We start from the raw sequence: 20,428 nt of genomic DNA, 5'->3' as shown, positions 1-20,428 counted from the left end.
CTCTCTCTCTCTCTCCTCTCCCCTCCCCTCCCCCCCGCCCTTCTTTCCCCCTCCTCTCGTCCTCTCGTCCTCTCTCCTCTCATCCTCTCATCCTCTCTCCTTTAATCTTCCCCCTTCTCTCCATTATCCTCCTCCGCACCTCAACAGCTGACCGCTTGAAGTTTTCCAAGCTGAAAGCATAAACCTGATCAAATCGTCATCGCTCGTCAACTTACAGCTCTCTCACCGTGACGACTTTGATTCCCAGGTCCAGGCACCATTTCAAGCATTCTTTGAGCTGCAGGAAGCCATACGCATGCCCTTCTTGCCTCATCATCCTCCTCCTCTCCGCCCACCTGACCCTTCACTCAACCTCTTCATCCTCCTCGAACCTCCAGACCTTCGATTCCCGTCCATGATGAAGGCGACATGCTTCGGGATGGGACCGCAACGCAGCACACGAGACACGAGGAAGCGAGCGAGACGTTTGGACCATCTCACGACCCCCTTCTTCATCATCTCCTCCCACCTTCACGTTCCGGCATGTGCGTCGAACTTGACTAGGTTCCTATCATCTCAGCATGAGCAGCACGGAGAAGACACGGGGCAGAGCTATCTGCACTTGATCCTTCCACCTTGTTCCTACACTCCCCTCCCCTTCCCGCTGGAGCAGTTGTCTAAGGTCTATCTTCCTCCTCGTCCTCGTCCTCGTCCTCCCCTGCTGCTGCCCTTGTCCACCCCCCCCCCCCCCCCCCCTCCTCATCTCTATCCTCCCTCCTGCCATTCGATTCGCTCATTGCGAGCTCATTCTACTCGTTTCCTTCCTCCTCCTCCTCTCCTCCCTCTTCTCCTTCCTCCTCCCCTCCCTCCATTCTCCCACGGCCTCCACCATAGGGCAGGATGGACTGTAACGGGTATGTAACGACGTTGCTCGCTCCGATGAAGCCACCGATGAAGCCCCTTTGAGTCCGAGGAGAAGAGGACAGGACAGGAGAGGACAGGACAGGACAGGACAGGACAGGACAGGACAGGACAGGACAGGACAGGAGGAGAAAGAGGAGGAGAACGAAGATCAGGAGAAGGAAAGGAGAGAACGAGCAAAAAGGGGAGGAGAGGAGGAGCTGATGGGGGGGTGCGCGAGAAAGAGGCAGACCTGGCAAGCATACAGGGACTGGGACAGACAGGGGGAGATCCCAGTAGAAAAAGAGTGAAAGAGCGCAAAGAGAGGGATCGGTACGGAATTCTTGGAGGTTGAGAGCGGAAGAGAAAGAACAAGGGAAGAAGTGAATGTTTTGAGGATCCAACGATTATCAACGATGTTGAGGTCGAGCTGCTCGAGAATTCTTCCATGCCTCGTCCTCCTCTCATGGCTACAATCGCCTCGGCACATCGGCTGCGCAGCGCCAACTTCGTCCAATTTCAAGGGTTCCTGTAGCCCTGCCCACATAGGACTTCGCTTGCGGGGAGGGGTCAGGGATTACGTGGAGGAAGCAGAGTACTGCAGCGACTGCAGCAGACTCCGACTGCCTTGGGACATACCCGAAGAAGAAGAACCTGAGCACAAAGAGGAAGAATTGGACGATTACATCAACGATCCCAACAGGACCAAGCACTACTTGGATTACATGTTCGGTACCACCTCATGTGCCTGTCTGATGCTTGACTGACCTGCGTTCTCCTTGAAAGCCGTCGAACAGGGAAAGCTTGACGCTGACGAGCTTCACAAGCAGTGGCTGAATGCGGTACAAGTTCACCCGCTCGTCTCGTCGCCTCCTTGACCCCTGCCCCTTCTATAGATCGATCAGGAGCTGTGGGAGTCAGCGGTAGCAGGCGACGCCCGTCAGGTCCTCTCATCTCTCTTCTCTTCCTCCCTCAGCTCCTGCAGGTCGAGAAACTCCTCCAGCAGGGCGCGAACGCTTCCTCCATGGCTGGTCTGGCTGGAACCTTCCCGCTCCTCCACGCGGCTGCTGGGATGGGGCACGTGGAGGTTGTGGAGACGCTCGTGCGGCAAGGCGGGGCAAGAGTGGAGGCTCACGACGGAGAGGGATGGACTCCGCTCCACATTGCAGCCGATCGGGGGCATCTGGGTGTGGTCAAAAAGTGAGCAGGAGCAGGAGGAGGAGGAGGAGGAGGCGGAGGGTATTGAGAAGGAGTAGGAGCAGATGCTGGAGGAAGATGGAAGAGGAGGGAGGGAGGAGGAAGGAAAGGAAGTTTTATGCCCCAGCGTCCTGAATCTCTGCCAGGCTGCACGAGCTCGGGGCGGACGTGAACGCGAGGGTTGCTCTGGTGAACGGATCTCAAGCTGACATGCTGTACCAGGACAAGGTTGCCTCCGTTCCCTGCCTCCGCTATCTGACTGTCTGGGTTACAAGGTGCCCTTCGAATGGAACGAAGGAGCCATACACTGGTGCGCCAAGTCGGTAGGCTGTGACGTCGTGGAAGCGCCGGGGGTAACGGCTGAGCATGCAGGAGCACCCGGAGATGGCAGTGACGATGATTGACTGCCTGGTTCGTCACGAAGAGCTCGTGAGCTCGTTCCGTCCCTGAGTCCTCGTCCTGCAGGCGGACCTCGGCGCTGACATGAACCTCCGAACTTCGGACAACAGGTGGGACGAGAGTTGTTGCTGCTTCCGTCTCACCTCATTTCAGAACTGCTATCCACTGGGCTATCGAACATAACTGCATCCCGATCGTGAAGAAACTTGTGGTAACGTGTAACCTTCCTCCTCTGCCTCCTCCTCTCCCTCGCTGTTGCCTTCCTCACCGACAGCAGGAGCGAGGAGCGGACGTCAACGCACGCTGCTGCTATCGGTGGGACGCCCTGAACATGGCGGCGAGGGCGGGGAATCTGAAGATGGTAGAGACGCTCCTGGCGTTGAATGCAGACGTGTATTCGAGGTAAGGAGGGAGGAGGGGAAATGCTTCAGAAATGGAAGAAGAGGAAGCGGAGGGGAAGGCAAGGGAGAGGACGAAGAGAGGAGGAGGGGGAGAGGAGGAGGGGGAGAAGAGCTTGTGCGTCCACTCATATTCATCTTCAGGTCCCCCAACCTCAGAAGTCCCTTGTGGTGGGCGGAATCAAACCACTTCGATGACGTGGCTGGTCAATTCCTTTTCCTCCCTCCTCCCCCCCCCCCCCCCACTTGCCGCCCCCCTTTCCCACCTTTCTCGCCCCCGTCCTCTCCCTTGCCTTCCTCTGTATCTCGCTGACGCTGCACGCAGACGTTCTGCGCAAGTACGGGATCGTTGACCGCAAGCCCATGGCGGAGATCATGCGGAATTACTGAGGAGGAGGACGATAGCGGTTGAATTTTAGGGGTCAGGAAGGGGAGGTTGTACGAGGATGAAGTGAGGATAGCAAAGGTGGAAGTTGAGGAGGAATGAATGGGTCAAGCTCTATAGTCGGAGTAGGAGAGGCAGAGACACTGGCAGCCCGACACGGGACACTCGCGGTGAAGTCGAAACCACTCGCGGAGATGCGCGACGTGCCCGCCATGTTGGCACTGAGCGCACCAGGCGAACCAGCTGTCGAGCTCGGCCCTGCTGTAGAGGGGTCGGCAGACCTCTGGGCCTTCCCGTCAGTCTGCAGCTCCATCACTCCTCGCCTCTCCTCACCTGAGCTGGAGGACGCCGTCGGGGTCTCGGAGATGACCTGAAGGAGCCGGGGGAAGTCCGCCTCAGCTGAGCTCAGCGGCACGTTGGAGCACCCCATAGGCATCAGGCACAGGCAACACCTGCAGGACGTCAGTTGGACGTCAGCTGGGGCTGCTCGCACCTCGGGAGCTCTGCTGAACAGCTCCTGCAGACAGTCGGAGAGTTGTGCTCGTTCGCATCCAGAGCCTGTCGACTCCCTCCGTTGGCTTGCGAGGTCTCCTTGAGCGCGAGCGTGATGGGCATGCCGCATGACGAGCATGCGATGTGGACTTCAGCTGGGGGCTTCCTGGCGACCAGCACGCGATCTGCTATGGCGATGTCGAGGACAGCACGAACTTCCCACAGCTGCCAACGGTCGAGCAGGTCACGGTATTCCTCGAGCCAGAGCTCCCACACGGGCATGCTGCTGTTCCCCGCGCCCTGTCGCGGTTCTTTGCTGCTGCCCTCCTGCAGAGCGTCTGCGGAGAAGCAGCAGAGGAGGAGGGAAGCCGTCTGGAGGTCGGCCGTGTTCTCGACGAACTTGTTGAGCAGAGGGATCGCCTCCTTGGTCAGCCCCGTCAGCACCAGCCCGTCGAGCTGACCCGTCGACACCTTGACCTCGATCATTCGCTGGATCGCACTCACCAGCTCCTCATCGCTGAGGAAGCGAGCGGCGAAGGCGATCCTGTCGCTGACGGAGATCTGCTCGCTCCGAAGGATACTCTCATAGTCCTTGACGAGGATCTGGAAGCAAGCTCGCAGATAAGGCGACTTGCACGAGTCCATCATCTGCAGATAGCTTCGCTTCCACACCGGGCACTGCGGATGGATCGAGCCTGCCATGGACATCGCTGCCATGCTGTAGCTCGCCGCAAGGGCCTCAGAGGAAGAGGAGGAGAAAGCTGCTCCTTTGTGGAGACATTCGAGGGCTGAGCTGAGGTCCACCTGGAGGAGCCTCGTGAAGGCAGCCTGATCGAAGAGCTGCTTCCTCAGCATGTGCGTCACCTTCTTCTCCAAAACTTCGCTGCCCGCAAAGTCACCGTCGTCGTCATAGCCAGTCCCAAAGTCGTAGTCACAGACTTTGAGGATGCGAAGGCGGGCGTCGGAGAGATAGACCGCGAACGTGAGGTCACTCGCAGAACCTGCTGACTCTCCCGACGACTTGGACTCCTTCGTCTGATCCTCCTGCGCCCGCTGCGTCGAGCCGGTCGCTCTACCGGCGCCTCGATCCCTGGTAGATCGCAGCATGGTCTTTTCGATCCTCTTCCCTTTGGGAAGGGCGCCGAGGACTTGGGCGATGCCGAACATGAGATCTCGAGGTTGGCCCTTGTGGCCTCCCTGCCCCTCGATGGTGGCTGACCCCACCTGCGGGTCTCCAGCAACATCCTTCACCATCATACGAGCCACTAGCTGCCATGCTCTTGCTACGTCCTGGAATCCCATCTTGCAGCTGATGTCAAAGTTCTTGTCCGGATCTAGCATGTACCCCCGGATCGCTCGCTCCCTCATCACGTCACAGATGTCGCCATTGCCGTCACCGATATGGACACTACCCTCGCTCAGACCAGTCTCGGCCAAGATGTGGTCAGAGGACAAGGCTAGAGGGCCGTTAGGAGAGAAGGACAAGCTCGCGCTGTGATGTACGACGAAGTCTCGATGAGAGTCGTCAGCTCCCAACGTCAAGATCCGGCCGGGATGGTGAGGATGCCACGAGTAGCTCACCACATCATCCCCTCCCACGTCCATCCTCCTCACCCATAGGGCGTCCCCTTGCGCGCTGCTCCCGGCGGGGTTCCTCGATCGGGAGGAGCTGGATTGCGCGAGCTCCTCCTGGCTCATCAGCTCCAGGAATTCTTCGTTGCTGCGGAGGAGCCAGTGGAGGATGTAACTCTCCGACGAGCTGCCCATCAGAGCCGACAAGACTCCCGCGCGGGATGGAGCCCAGGAGAGGCTGCGGACCTGAGAGGCAGCGCTCAGGTGCATGATAGGCTGACTGAACTTGCGGAGGTCCCAGACGCGCAGGAAAGAGTCGGTCTGATCCCCTGAGTAGGTGACGACTCTGGTTTCGAAGAGAGGATCCATGGACAGCAGCTGCACGGGAGTCTTGATCTTGTAAACCTCATCCTGCGGCTTCCTGATGTCAAGGATCCTCAACGACCTGGAGCAGCCGGCCACTGCAATTTCCCCGTTCCCGTACACCCAGGAGAGACTGTAGCAGCTCTCGTCCTGAACATACGACTGCGTCTCTTTGTTCACGACTGCGATCCTGTCTCTCAGTTTGAAATCTTTGAGCTCCTCCGACACGCTCGAAACGTTGGAATGGCCGTCCTGATGGCTCGACTCCCCACTCTCGCCCGGAGCGAGGAACTGAGAGAGGGAGTGTCGACTTTCAGTCTGCACGTCAGGCGTCACCGTCGAGCTCAACGAGTGGAAGAGAAGAGCAGTACTTGGCTGATGTCCCATAGATGAACGCTCGTGTTTCCCTTCTGCTTGCCCCCACTGGCGGCAGACAGGACCAGGTTCTCCTGCGAAGACACCCGTTACTCTTCTCCCCTGTATGTTGCTCAGGATCACCTTGATGGGATTCCACGACAAACTGCTGCACGTCCTTCCATTCTGATTGTCTTGCGCTCGATGCAGTACGATGCTCAACGGGGCGCTCGGCTCCCTGCAAGGACTCAGTTAGCGGGGCTGTCGCGAGAGTAGAAGCTTTACTTGTCGAAGCATTCGAAGGACGAGACAACGACCTTCCCCGTTGACGTTCCTGCGGCAAAGCACAGGGGGAGCGAGGAAGTGGGGAACCATTCGAAGCAGGTGACTATGGCTGAGTCCAGCTCAGTGAAAACCGATCGACATGCCGGGCGGATCGTTGAGTACGGTGTCGCTGGCTTCTCGACCGACTCGAACAAGTGCAGGAGTGTTCCTCCTACCTTGTCGTATGGGACTGACAGCTGAGCAAAGTACCTCTCGCTGTTCGGAGCCCAGGAAACTGTCCTCTTGTACTTCATAGGTACGGAAGCGCGCCGTTGCCGCTGTCACTGCTTCACCCCTCCCGCTACCTCCTCGGCTGTCTCTGAGCTGACATCTTCGTCCTCATCACATCTCTGCCTGCTGCTCACCTCTCTTCTCTCCCTCCTCCCCTCGCCTCTGTCGCCTCCATCCTGCCTCCTCGCCCTCCCCTTCACGTGTCCTGACGAGGATGCGGCTGCTTCATTGCCATGTGGAGGAATGGTGTCCCAAGGTGCTGGTGGGTGAAGGGGGTAGTACCCACTTGGGGATTTATATCGACATTTATGAATAAAGATGGGGTAGTGTGAACAAGAGGGGGTGGGGTAGGAACCATATCGATCATGGCAGGTTCGAAAGTTTCCCCGATGGTGCGAGCAACAATATGTTGCAGTGAGCTGTATATATGCGCATGAACAAGAGCATGAGCGGAGATCACGATCTGACGATGTTGGGATGAAGACGAAGGATGAGGAGGACATGGGATGAAAGTGAAGGTGATTAAGGTGATAACGACAAGTTTGTAAGGTCTTGTGGAACAGATCGACTTGCCTTCAGTCGCTTCCTGCAGTCGAATCGGATGTCAGCGAGCATGATCAGAGGAAGTCACTTGCTGAGGAAGTCTCCTAGCTCAGCAGCCCTGAGTCGACTGCTGAGCCCCCACTGGGTGCTTGACCAAGGCACCCAAGTAATGGCGACCATGGCAGGACGAGGAGCGGGACCTGTTGGAACCCCGGATAGTGAGCAAGAGTGTGCTGGGTGGAGGATCGTCGTCGAGCTCGTATCAGTTCAGCTGCCAGTGAAGAGGAGAAGCCAAGAGTCTCACGATAGTAGCCTTGTGACTGCGATCCCCGATAAGTTTGTTTTCACGGCGGAGTACCTGGGGTTCGTGTCGAAACCTGCATCCCTCAGTATCAAGACGAGCGGAGACATCGACGACATGCGCGAGCTGTACAGTGAAGGAGGAGAAGGTCAGGTTCTTGAGTTCGTGCTGATGTTGAGCGAGTGCGGGGCGTTGCTGAGGTCGGAATTCCTGGGCCTGGTGTACCAGCATCCCCTCCTGGTCGACGTGTGGGATGCGGAGACCAAGTTCAGCATCGGAACGGTCTGAGCGAGTCGATAGCGTCTGCTGCTGCTGACGACTGGAACTTCTGCAGATAGAAATCCCATTGAGAGGCATCTTCCGGGAGGGACACAGACACGTGTTCGCTCCTCTCGTCTCGCCGTTTCTTCCCCCGCTGGGAGAGGACAACACTGCAAACTCCCTCCCACAAGTCGCTTGCAGCAGCAGCAAACAAGTGCAGGTGGGGGTTGGAGGTGATGGTGCTGGCGTCTCACAAGCGCGTTGTAGGTTCAGGGCTGGAACAAAGGAGGAGCCATCGCACTGCGAGTTTTGTCGAGCGGAATACCGACCAAAGAAAGTTTGGAGTTGACTCCTGCATCGCCGCTAAGGAACCGCAGCCAAGGGCCTGGTGATGGCGGCAAGACAGCCAACGTGAATGAGCAGGAGGAAGAGACGAGGAAGGGCGACGACCAAGACGCCTTACAGGAGGCGAGCGAGGTCTTTGCGTTGATGATGTGCTGCAAAGAGAAAATCTTGGACGAACTGAGAGATTTCGCGTCTTTCCGCAACTCAACGGAAGTTGGGAAGTCGAAGCGCAGATGGAGCGAAGTGGAGCTGTCGGCAGAGAGATTCAGCCTGATCCTCCGATGTCTCAGCCTTGATGAATCTCACTTGCAAGCTGCTGTCAGGTCCTTCAGACAGGCGATGGCGATGGGGCAAGAAGCTGATGGTTCAGATCGAACGATGTCTGTCGACCTCCAGCGGCTCTTCTACGATCGTCGTTACTCGTTGCAACTGAGGATGTTGGGGGAGCAGATGATGGAGGATCTAGATGAGGTAGACGACGCTGCTCGAGGTGCTCTGACCCGCCTCTGCCGCGCCCTTCTCTTCGCCATGTGCGGTCAAAGTCTGCACACGTTCATCCCTGCTCAGAGTCTCTTCAAGAGGTGAAGGAGGAGGAGCTGGTCCATGGCTGACCGTCATCGACAGGTTTGCCGCCGTTGGTGTGCTTGACCTGCACGGGTTGGAGAACGTGCTCAAGTTCCTACAGGTTGTACCCCGATGAGATGCTTGAGTTGTGCATGGACGAATTCATTCTGTCTCCTGCTCATCTTGGCTCAGGTCGACTTCGCTCCGTCGTCCATGTTCGCGCTGTGGAGGTCGATGTGCGGCAACTCGTCTGCGGGGGTAGAGCTCCATCGATTCGTCTCCTTCTGCTCTGTCCGACTGATCTCGTCGGAGAGGAGACAGGCTGCCAGCCTCTCCCTCGTACGCTCGGCGATCAAGAGCTGCAGCGAGTGGAGGGAGTTCGTCTCGGCATGCGAGATGCTGCGAGCCAAGAAGGTCAATCCGGCGAAGCTCAACGTGACGAGTCAGCGCTCCCTTGCGACCTTCAGGCTGGACATGGAGCGCAAGGATGACAAGAGAAGGCAGAAGGAGACAGGGGAGGGGGAGGACGAGCTGGTCTCAGCTGCCAAGAAGAAGATGAGCGCAAATCGTGACATAATCCGCTCTGTCAAGCATTCTCTCAAGGTCGTGTCTTACCCCAAGTTACAAGAGCTGATCTGCTCTATGGAGGAGGACGAATGGCAGAAGAAGCAGCGGGCGAGGAGGAGACTCCTGCTGGTTGCCAGCAGAAGGAGTGCCGAGCTCCAAAAGCCAACTGGTGACTCCTTTGCTCGGGTCCAGCTGGAGCTGAACCGGCGGGGGCTGCTTGATAGTCAGGGGCGGTGGAAGGAGGAGGACAAGGTGGTGATGGTGCCGTGCGGGGTGAGGAGAAAGCAGGTGGAGCATAAGGTTGCTAACAGGGGGAGGGAGGAAGGGTGGTTCGTGGTGAGCTTCGAGGACGAGCACTCGGAGTTCTGTTCCTTCGATGTGGAGGATGAGAGGATGTGCCGGGCTCGGCAAGAGCAGAGGCTGGTGGTCGAGTCGAGGTGCCGTGTGAGGGTCCTGGTGCCTGAGCAGGGGGAGGCGAGCGTGCTGCTCGTGCTGCTGAGGCCTTGTGAGGAGATGGAGGGGACGAGGAGGCTGGTAGTCACCAACTTCAAGTCGTCAGCTCATGGACTCGCTCGGTCGCAAGAGTTTGGGGTTCTCGTCAATTTCGTCAGGCCTGTCCCCACATGTCTGATTCGTGTCTACCTCAAGGACTTTTGCCGGATGTGGCTGCAGGGAGAGGAGCATAGGAGTCTGCATGAGATGATAGTGCCGGGAACAAGGTGGGGAAATCAGTCTCCTTCTCTTGTCTGCTACCGTGTTGTCATGTCTCTGGGGGGCAAGGAAAGAGACAGTGAAAGCAATGCTCTTATGCTGTCGTGTGAAACTGTCCGTTGGGTCGGTGGGAGGTGGGAGGCCATCGGAGCTGCAGGTGCTCAACGTTGTAAGACGGTGAAGATGATGAAGAAGAGACATGACATGTTGAAGACTTCCGACATGCAGTTCCTGACGTGCGTTCTTGATCCCCATGACGCGAACAAGATCCGAGAGCAATGGATATTCGATGTCTGCTCTTTCTTCCAGCATGATGCAGACATCTCTTCCAAAGACGACTTGCTGTTGGAGCTTGACAAGAAAGCTTGCTCGTCGAGCGAACAGTTTCCGCCGAACCCGGTTGTACATGTCTCGGAAGAGGTCTCCATGTTTTTTCCTGTGCAATGAGCGTGACAAACTATCAGGTCGTGGGGAGGTGTGAAGTGACAGAGACGGAAGAGAAGATGAAGGTGACGATGAAGATGCTCAGTCCACCAAGTCGAAACTTCTACCTGCACATCGACGATGAGCGAGGAAAGGTCGTTAGCGTCTGGAGGATCTGTCAGAGGCAGTCCCAGTGCATGAAGAAGCTTTCGCCGTCTCCTGTCCTCCTCATCCTCGACGAGGTGGCTGTAGAGGACGGGAAGCTGGTCATGCACCGGAACCTCCCCGCTCCTCTTCCTCCTCAGCCTCTCGCTGACTTCATCGCATCCCTGACCGCAGACGTCGCGCGCGCAGTCAGTGCTGGCAGGGAGCGAGTAGCGGTCAAGCACGTCAAACAAGCTCCACCGCTGCTGCTAACTCAGATCTCACAGGCCCTCCAGGGGCTCGGGGAAGACAAGGCAAGTGACTGGAGCAGGGCGAAGGATCAAATTCATCTCTTTCAAAAGGCGCCTGACTCAGCCGTCCTTGAAGAAGAAGCTCTCCTCTGCCCCGATCTCTCCCTCTCCTCCCAGCCGCAGCTGACCACCAGCTCAGCTGTCGTAGTCTCCCTCACCTTCTTGCCAGACCTACGCCAAGCAGACAAACGCGATGCCTCGATGCTCTCCTCTCTCCTCGGTCGGCTAGTGCAGAGCAGTCTCCCCGACTCTGCTCAGCTTCCTGGCACCCTCCGGCTCGTGAGGAGGATGGAGGTCACGGCAACTCACCAACAGGAGGGCAGGCGAGTCTTTGTCAGGGGGGTCACGCGCCAACAGGAAGCAGCCAAGACGATCCAGACTGCGCTGAAAGGTCGCTTGCGACGGCGTGAGGAGAGAGCTTCTGCTGTCCGGCGTCAAGATGAGCAGGAGCGCGGGAGGAGAGAACAAGGGACAACCTTTCGCAAGATACATGTTGCAGAGCAGCAGGAGGAGATGGAGGAGTGCGAGGACGCTTCCTCCTCATCTTCCTCCCCTCATGACTCGCCTCCTCCCGTGCGAGGCAGAAGGAGACCCTTGCTCGAGCATGGCGATGGCATCGAGGACGACGCCGGGGGGAGCATCGCGGAGTCGGTTGGCTCTGAGACGAGCTCGGAGCAATCGGAGCCCGCGACTCGACTCTCCGTGGCGACTAGGAGGAAGCATCTGCCGCCTCCTACCCTGACGGCCCCCGAAGTCTCCGATGCCGAGTCGGTTGAGTCTTCCACTGACTCCCAGGCCTCGGAGCCTTGAGCGCGCGGCCGGGCGACCCGCCGCCGGATGCAACAGATATGTAACGTAGATGTAACGTATTGCAAGGGACCAGCTCCTTCCATGGTACTTTCCTAGACCTATCCTAGGACCCAGCCATAGACACATACAGCATCCTAGGAGCTGTCCAATAAAGATCCTAAAACCACCTAGACCCTCATACCGACCCCTCCGTCTGGTTGCCAAGCGAACACCGCGACAAGAGATCCAAAAAAGAAAAATTGAGAATTTGGCAGCATGGTTCAAAATGAAACATGAAATAGAAAATAGAATACTAAAATTTGAAAATTAATAAACAAATTAGCATTTCTAAAGCTATAGTTAAGTATTTAGTAAGTAACTGTGACAGAAACATGCGTATAATATAATGTATTCATGTACCCCTGGTTTATACTGATTTATGAAAACGCTGAATCTGGTGGGTGAATTTATAACGGGCAATCGTTCTACCTTGGCGGAGAGGAAGCATACGTCGCCGAGGACCGGGTAGACCAGGCAGGGCAGCAGACTAGACGGAGAGAGGCAGAGGAGGAGGAGGAGGAGGAGGAAGTAGGAAGAGAGGAGGATATAAGTAAGAGAACGAGGAGCGAGGAGCGAGGAGCGAGAGCGAGGAGCGAGGAGCGAGAGGACGGTATTCAATCACATAAACAACAAGGGTTGGTGTGAAGGGCTTTCTAGGACTTTGCACTTCCATACTCGCTGGGCAAAGCGCTATGCAGGTGGAGATGGACAACAAGGTTCAGACAGACCCTCCCAAGACGGTTGATTGCTCCGCACCTGCTTTGCAGACAACTTTGCCGTCAGCTGCTTCGCAGGGGGCTAATGCTCCTCCCAGCACCGCCGCCACTCCCGCCGCTGCCGCCATGAACGTAAAAGAGGATCAGGTACCCGATACTGTGGCGGACATCCTTACGATAGCATCCCCAAATGCCAAGAGTGTGCAAGGAAACCAAGAGGGATCTTCTGAGATGGATGTGGACGGCAAAGGAAAGCCGCGGAAGAAACAGCTGTCTGTCTGTGAACACGGGAGGATTCGTGCACGTTGCAAAGATTGCGGAGGATCAAGCATATGTACGCATGGTAAACGACGCTCAAGGTGTAGAGAATGTGGAGGTTCCAGTCTTTGCGAACACAATAGAAGGCGCTCTCAATGCAAGATCTGTGGAGGGTCCAGCATTTGCAAACACTCAAAGCGACGCTCGCTATGCAAGGAATGTGGGGGCACGAGCATATGCCAGCATAACAGACAGCGAGCTTCTTGTAAAGACTGTGGCGGATCAAGTATCTGCAAGCACAACAAAAGACGTTCGCTGTGTAAGGAGTGCGGTGGCTCAAGCTTGTGTAATCATGGAAGGGAGCGTGCAAGGTGCAAGGAGTGTGGAGGTTCCAGCATCTGTCCACATCGTCGGATTCGTTCAAGATGCAAGGAGTGCGGAGGCAACAGCATCTGCCAGCATGGGAAGGAACGAAACCGTTGCAAAGATTGTGGAGGCTCCAGTATCTGTCAGCATGGGAAGGTGCGCACAGCATGCAAGGAGTGTGGTTCTTCGACAGCAGCTGAAGGTGCCAGTGCTGCCAGTGTGGCAGAAGCATCAGAGTCTACTCTTACGTCGGCCACTGTCACTGCTCCTGGCCCTTCTTCAGAACCAGTCCGGTCGGATCCTTCATCTACCGCAGAACCTCAAGTTTCAGCTGCTGGTCAGTCGTCCAATCGAGAGGGCAAAGTAGAAGGCACTCGACCCGGACAAAGTTCTGCAGATGACAAGACAGCCCCTCCTCCTCCCTCCTCAGTCAAACCTGAGCAAGCCGCATCTTCCACTGAGGCTACACCTGCTCCTCCTCCCTCCGAAGCTCGGGCGCCTGAAGAGCGCTCAGTGGAGACTGCAGAAGCTAATGTGAAGCGTAGGAAGGGAGCTCAATAGATGAATGCGATCAGTCTTGCTTCGAGGAGTTGCAAGAAGTGCGGTCAACGTGAAGATTTCTCATGGATTTAGATTTGTAGACAAGGAAGTTGTGCGCAGTTGTAGTTTGGGTGTCAAGTATTAACTTAAACTTTGTCATTTACAACAGTGTATCTCTAAACGTGTAGACTACCAATGCTCTATTCGGATGATTATGAATTAGATCACTTGTTTGATATTGAAAGTATGATTAAGCGACAGAGTAGCATGAAAGTATGATTAAGCGACAGAGTAGCACCTGCTGACGACTTGGGTTGATTTAGCTTTTATTCACGAACACCGAAACAACAACTTTTATCCAAAGCTAAACGTAACAAACATCTGATAAGTCAGAGACGATACAAACTTCTTCACCTTCAGGTGCTATGTTGTTGGCAATTGTTGAATTCAAAACCATTGATTCATACGATGAGAAGTCTGTGATGTTCTTACTGATGCCAAGACGACCAACGTTATTCTTCACAATTTGTGTGAACGAGGCTCGGTAGCTGTGAATGACTCCTAGCAGTCTCTCAGCATGGATGCGGTGGATCTTTCCTATGCGCAAGATGGCAAACCCCGTGAGCCCTTCGAGCTTACAGTGGCCCCAGTCTTGCAAAGTTTCTGAGCAGGTCCACAGCCTTCGTGGTGGCTGTAAATAAATCTCTTTGGGGTTCAGGATCTCAGAGTTGAGGGTAAGAAGAGCTTGCCAATCTAAGTGGTGTCTCTGCGCCAAGTCGATCACGTTCTGCCCGGGGAGAAGTACATCCTGGCAGAAGAGAACTTGCACGAAGAGCGAGATGGTTTCCCTGGTGGCATTGCCATCGATCAGGTAGAAGGCTAGAGAAAAATTCTGAGTCTTTAACTGAAAGTTTGTGTACCTGAATTGATACAACGAGCACCCACAGTCTTTCACAACGACGGATTTCTCGGGAGAGATTGCAACCTGCGCCATGTTGTCCATCACGTGAATGATTGGAATCCCCACGGACTGAACGAACAAGTCGACAGCAAGATTGCTGCCCGAATGCAACATGTAGACATCGTTGGATATGGGCGACGGAGCAACAAATTTAGTATGCGAGGCGTTTATGATAGCAGCAAATGTTCCATCCTGGAGGCGGCACATGCACTTGACTGTACCGTAGCCCGTGCTTTCACCCCACATGTTCAAACTTCTCGTCGTTGAGATGAGATTGCAGTTGCTGGAAGAAGCACCTCCCGTTGCCTTGTTCCAAGTGCCGCAGACAGCTCCTGTACCAGCAAAGAACTGATCCTGCATAGAGGGCGGGAGGTGCGAGACATCGGCTGGTAGTTCAAGCTCGAAGTAACAAGGAGAGGTGGAGCAGGCGCCTGTAACCTTGTCGTCAACGAGAGACAACGTAAGCAACCCTGACACGATGGATCCTGGCATGCCTTGTGTGTTGGGCAAGTAATTGAAGACCAGGAACGCGTTCACCTCCTGTGTCAGCGTGATGGAGGCTTTTTGGTCTTGCGCAATGTCTATCACTGAATCGCTTTGAAAAAACAAATTCCTCACACAAGTCGTGACTGTGGGGCTGTAACTACACAATGGACTCATGACTAAATCACTGTAATTTAACACGGAGAAGCAAGTTTGCAAGAACAAAATGGCAGCATTCAAAATATATTTCTGAATGTCAGGATTCTGAGCAGATTTTTGACTAAGTCGAACAAGTTGAGAACTGATGTTTCCCACCAACTCAGCATTTTGAAACGTGATAACACCGCCCAACACAGAAGAATATGAAATTCCCTTTAACAAGTCTAAAAGAAGTTGGTAGTGAATCATCCCAAATGCTTGTTGAGTTTCAATAACAAGATTCAGTGCTTCCAACACTGCAAGATCAAAGGAATTGGACTGAATGAGGACGCCAGCAATTCCTTTCAAAGACTGTAACACGACTGTTAGAGAATCAGAGTTCAACCCTTGAATGCATGCGACAAAGATGTATTGTAATGTAGATTGATAATCCTGTGAGACCAGCCAAAAGTCCATAATGAATGTGCTTGAGTAGCTAGAGATGTCTATCAAAGTTCTTGAGCCATTGATTGCTACACGGTTTGTTTTCACTTGCTGGATTGCACCCTTGGAATCTTGTACAGTGACAGTCATTTGCAGATTTCCTGAAGGAAAGATGTACCACACCAAAGTGGGTTCGAAGGTGCGCAAGAAGCTCATTTGCTTTCCATTCAGATCAGCGGCAAACTTGTAGGTCAAAGGCACGTCTCGGGAATAGAAAGAAGAGCATTCGACAGCAATGCCAGAAACAGGGACGGTGAGGTTTGAAATATAGAATGAATCCTCATAAATGTTGCACACACCTCGTCGCAATTGAGTAAGAGATTTATCAAGGAAAAGTAGAGAAGTAAGGAGTCCGGGAAGTCGATACCTCATAGGTTTCACCTGTATTTGATATCCGTCGATGAAAGGCAGCTTGAATGAAGCGATGTTGGCCTGCAATGATGAAAAGGAGATCAAGTTGGCCATCTCGTGTAGAGGAGGGAAGTATCCTACTTCCTTGAGGCTCAGCACGGGATGTTGAGAGTCGACAAGAATGATGCTCACGTTGCCTTCGAATCGATCCCACACTTCACTCAAATTCACTCGGCTGATCGTGAAGAATTGCAAACCGCGATTGCTGTCAGCAAGAATTTCGACGAAGCAACTTGATTCTCTGCCATCAGAAGTACTGACGCGCAACTCGAATTCATATCGTGTATTAGGTTGTAAAGCCAACGTTGATATGTTCAAAACTGCTCCAGAATAAGGAGCGTTCATGAATAGACACTTTGAGAATTGTTCAAAGCATTTCCATTCGAGATTGTAATCAACAGAGCTCGGACCCGTTTGAGAATCATATGAAAGTGAGCCGTTCAAGATGATATGCTTTGATGTAGCCAATGGCTTGTCAACACGGATGATTGCATGGGCATCTGCTGGCAGTACTCGGATCTTTCCCGGTAGCTGAAAGGACAAGGGCGAGTATGCTCGGCTTATTCCTACTTGAAAGTCATAACTTTCAGCACTGTAGCTGAGATTCGTGGCAATTCTTGAGCTGTTCACTGCGAATTGTGAGCTAGTGGAGTTGAACTCTATCCTAGATGTAGCGATTGAAGACGAAAGTGAAGCAAGGAATGATTCTTGATCTACAGTGGAACCAGGAAGGCGAGAGATTCCAATATTGCTGACAACAATGTTTGATTGGTTTGTGTAGAAGTAGCGGAGATGATACAAGTTCCCGTAGAAGAGTATATTCACTTGCGAGTTGGTCAATGGCTGCCTATACAAACGCAAGTCGTCCATTTGTCCGTCAAACGACATGTCAGTCCACCGTGCAGGCTTGCCTAGGAACCACGTCCTTGGGGAACCTGAAAGTAAGTTGACATATTCGGGGACCGTCCGAGAGGTGAAATATTCGTTCCCATCTATCCATAATGTCACGGAGTTGTTTCCTGAGGGTTCTGCTCCGGGGAGAAGGGACAAAACGTAGTGATGCCACTGGTCATCTATCCCCGGAAAGGAAGTAAGGTTCAGCACGGATCGGTTTCCCGAGAACAGCCCGAAGATGAGGTACTGAGAGTCTTCATACCTGCCAATGATGAACCTGCTAGTCCCAGCTTCATTCCCGAAGTTGATTGCTACACTGTTTCTCCCAGACTTTACTGTGAACATGATCCAAACAGCAATGGAGTAACCCACATTTTGCTGAAGATCCAAGTCAATCGAAATTTGCAAAGACGAATCCAACGAAGTCTGGAAGATGGCAGAATTCGTTCCTTTGATTCCTTGAGTTGAATATTTCATGCCGTAACTAAGCGATGCATTGAAATCATTTCCACTGGAGTCATTGACCATGCCAGTTGCAAGATCAAATTTATACCAAAGCTCCAGTCGAATCAGAGTACCATTGCCATCGACTAGCACCGGATACCCATTTCTAACAAAGTTCCGAGGCAGCACACTTGCACCCTCTTGTTTGAGATCGATAGAACCGAAATGAGACCAATCAATTGTGAACAGCCCTCCTTGTTTGATCCTGTACTCATTGGCAATTGAACCGTCTGAAGGAAATGTCAGTGTTTCATTGGAGTAGAAGAATTTCTTGTGCATTGGGTACAGAAGTTCCTCCACAACAAACGACATTGAGTTCAACTTCTGGGTCTGTAAGATACAGCTATATCCCTGACATGATGACTTTGCGATCACATCAACTTTCGTTGAATTTTGAGCTATTGAAGGATACTGCAAAATTAAACTTGGAAAAAACAGCGGAACGACACGCAAAGAATGTCGGAACAAACTGCTTCTGTTATGAAAGTTTGTCACTCGTAACTCAAAGATGTATTCTAATGCTGATCCAAGGAGAAATGCTGGCACTGATAGCGTCGACTCATGAATTCCAATTAAAGTGTTGAACGTTGCTTGCAGTGAGCTACTACTAGTGTTGAATGATGGTATGAACCTCCATTCATACTGAAGAATGCGCATTGAAGGGCCGACAAAACCAATGGATGCCATGTCATTCGGTCCTATGACAGTAGAACCCCACAACTCTCCAACAGGCGGCAGGACAACACCTTCTGTGGTCACCACGAAGTCAATAGGAACTTGTACAACATCCAGGTCTGCAATAGGTGGCAAATATTCGAACAGCTTTCCCTTGTGTCCAGGCAAAATGGAAGAATCCAAGCCGAGGTAGACTGTCAAGGTATGAGCATTATCCATGAGACATTTACTTCCAGAGCCGAAGCTAATCTGCGAATCCAAGTCGAACAGGGTGAGGCAATCAGAAGATAACCCCACGTATTTGCATTCCTCTGAGATTTCAAGATGAATGGTTGTGAAATGGGCATCTAGAACAGCTTGTTTGGTAAAACAATTATTCCAAACATAGCCAATGATGTAATGGAATTTTGGTTGTAGCCTCGAACACACTTCGAATACACTTCCAGAAATATCAAGGGAAGGTCTGGCAGGAAAGTATAAATGTAAACTTGTTTGAGTATTCACTTGTTTTGCTTCTAATACAGTGCCATACACATTCGACCACTTCACAATGTACTCATTTGAAATAGGAGCTCCATTCAGGGTCAGAATGAAGGAGTAGCCGACATCTTGATTCACTCTTGTAATGGATGGAGATGACGGGTCTGGAACGACGAAGGGAAGTAAATTCCTTGCGTTAAGCTGCCTTGAATACAAAATGTAGTGCCCGGAGTCTAATGGAGGAAGCTCTATCGCCAGGCTTTCAGCAACATATGATAGAATCTTTGCGCCACCCAACAACTGCATTTGAGAGTTCAATACTTGCAATTGAAGTATGGCATTTGCTGAGCTCTCTGGAGCGTTCTGAACATCAAGGTCAATTCTAAGCGTATTATTGATCGCTACGGTTTGATCAGATCTCAACAGCTCGGTGGGGTTCTGGTATATGCTTAGGTTGAAACGATCGATCACACCACCATGAAGCAACAAACTGCAACTCGTTCGGGTGTTTCCTGTCAACAAGGGAGTGTCCAATATGGCTGTGAACCAGATGGTGGACCAAAAGACCTTTTCCACTCTCCCTTGCTTGTTGGAACATTGTATCTGTACGTTTCGAGTGTCGTAGACTTCGGGAAAGTACTGTCCAGTCACCGTCACTTGAAACCCAGATTCTGGACCTCTAGACGGAATAACTTCTACTACTTTGGGTGCAGCCATTACTAAGAATTCCGTAGACCACGACTGTCGCGTCAATAAATCTTCAACGGTGACCGAGGTTGAGGCAACATTCGACAGAGGAGGGACGCTTACATTGAGAGTGGTGTAATAATGATCGGAGGTGATGACCTTCCAATCCGGAGCCATTTCATTGCCGACAAGTATCCTCAATGTGCCCGTACGATTCGAGACGTAGAAAAGACTGCTGACGTTCAACGTAACCGTGACAACTCTATTGATGATCACAGAGCTTGGAATGACACTCAACAGACTGGCAAACCTTGGTTTATACACAAAGTAAGCTAAGTTCAGCGCTTGAGCACTGTCATAAATTTGAACAGGTACCGGGTCATTCAAATGGGTGTAATTGACAACTGGAAGACGGAAGAAATACTGAGAGCCCATAGGTATGAATTCTAAGATTGACTCATTTTGATTTCCAACTACATACACCAAATACTTTTCTACAAGGTCACGAGGTCCATTCATGTACAAAAGAATCTCCTCTTTTCCACTGGGATCGGACATGGTTTGAAAGATCGGTATCTTATTGATGTCTTGCACGAGGAATTGAGTCTCGAAGATTTCATTCTCCTGTTTGAATTCAAGGAATATTCTCCATGAGTCAGACAACAAACCATCAGCAAGAACAATCTTCGGCATCTTGAAGCTTACTTGGAGAAAAATTCCATTTTGAGCTGTAGAGATCGCAGTCAGATTTGTGAAGCTTTGATTATAAGAACTATTGAGATGGACGGCTGGCATCCAAGCGCTCTGAAATGCCAATGTCAGGTAAACAACTGTCTCCGTAACAGCCGGCCCGACACTAGGAAAGATCGAAACCACATATGGTTTAATTGCCTGCAGATTGACGGATAATTGTTCATGCGAGCCATTCTGGGAGATATTGATTGTGGAATTGCTGCAGTACCACTCAAACTGAAGTTTTATCAGAGTACCATAATCATACCATGCTTCTATGACTTGCGTATGGTTTATCTCACTCACGACAATCTTTCTGTCTGGAACAAACGAGATCCAGTGTTCGATGTAGACTGTAAAGGTTGTGAGGGCATTTGCAATGCATGGCGACGGTAATAGCGTAATCTTGTTCAAATCTGAAATCGAAAGAAGGTTGACAGAGAATGACGCAGACCTCTCAATGTCA

At 52.6% G+C, this 20,428-nt stretch overlaps 6 protein-coding genes across 6 annotated transcripts in view; 3 read left to right on the top strand and 3 right to left on the bottom strand.

The window, feature by feature from the left end:
* The window catches only part of GUITHDRAFT_76514 (dehydrodolichyl diphosphate synthase), a gene marked incomplete at both ends in the record, with an annotated part of 2,272 nt that extends 1,777 nt beyond the window's left edge, over nt 1–495 (bottom strand). The window contains 3 exons of the mRNA XM_005826146.1: nt 140–184; nt 227–308; nt 341–495. Coding sequence (XP_005826203.1) covers nt 140–184; nt 227–308; nt 341–495 — 282 coding nt within the window. The remainder of the gene's footprint in view (nt 1–139; nt 185–226; nt 309–340) is intronic.
* An 832-nt stretch (nt 496–1,327) lies between these two features.
* On the top strand, nt 1,328–3,263 carry GUITHDRAFT_114657 (hypothetical protein; the record flags this gene model as incomplete). The annotated part of the gene is made up of 13 exons (XM_005826145.1): nt 1,328–1,404; nt 1,454–1,611; nt 1,666–1,721; nt 1,776–1,823; nt 1,865–2,079; nt 2,223–2,304; nt 2,352–2,399; nt 2,449–2,487; nt 2,542–2,585; nt 2,629–2,686; nt 2,753–2,877; nt 3,018–3,079; nt 3,199–3,263. The coding sequence occupies 13 exons, from the start codon at nt 1,328–1,330 to the stop codon at nt 3,261–3,263; spliced, it is 1,077 nt and encodes a 358-aa protein (XP_005826202.1).
* Nucleotides 3,264–3,365: 102 nt separating this feature from the next.
* GUITHDRAFT_143630 (hypothetical protein) lies at nt 3,366–6,617 on the bottom strand (the record flags this gene model as incomplete). Its single annotated transcript, XM_005826144.1, has 6 exons — nt 3,366–3,547; nt 3,592–3,710; nt 3,752–6,003; nt 6,057–6,134; nt 6,184–6,277; nt 6,325–6,617. The coding sequence occupies 6 exons, from the start codon at nt 6,615–6,617 to the stop codon at nt 3,366–3,368; spliced, it is 3,018 nt and encodes a 1,005-aa protein (XP_005826201.1).
* Nucleotides 6,618–7,207: 590 nt separating this feature from the next.
* GUITHDRAFT_143629 (hypothetical protein) lies at nt 7,208–11,574 on the top strand (the record flags this gene model as incomplete). Its single annotated transcript, XM_005826143.1, has 6 exons — nt 7,208–7,720; nt 7,773–7,919; nt 7,967–8,625; nt 8,669–8,729; nt 8,801–10,306; nt 10,351–11,574. 6 exons carry the CDS (start codon nt 7,208–7,210, stop codon nt 11,572–11,574), a joined length of 4,110 nt encoding a protein of 1,369 aa, XP_005826200.1.
* A 1,028-nt stretch (nt 11,575–12,602) lies between these two features.
* Nucleotides 12,603–13,148, top strand: GUITHDRAFT_53651 (hypothetical protein; the record flags this gene model as incomplete). The annotated part of the gene is made up of 1 exon (XM_005826142.1): nt 12,603–13,148. A coding segment is annotated over one exon (546 nt), but the record flags the coding sequence as incomplete, so codon positions are not given.
* Nucleotides 13,149–13,802: 654 nt separating this feature from the next.
* On the bottom strand, nt 13,803–14,918 carry GUITHDRAFT_154483 (hypothetical protein). The gene has a single exon (XM_005826141.1). The coding sequence runs from the start codon at nt 14,485–14,487 to the stop codon at nt 13,858–13,860; it is 630 nt and encodes a 209-aa protein (XP_005826198.1). The 5' UTR covers nt 14,488–14,918; the 3' UTR covers nt 13,803–13,857.
* Between the last annotated feature and the right edge of the window lie 5,510 nt (nt 14,919–20,428).

Source organism: Guillardia theta (assembly GCF_000315625.1).
Source record: "Guillardia theta CCMP2712 unplaced genomic scaffold GUITHscaffold_77, whole genome shotgun sequence".
Lineage (NCBI taxonomy): Eukaryota > Cryptophyceae > Pyrenomonadales > Geminigeraceae > Guillardia > Guillardia theta.
The sequence above is the reverse complement of the archived record's forward strand: the minus strand, read 5'-3'. Positions and strand labels throughout refer to the sequence as shown.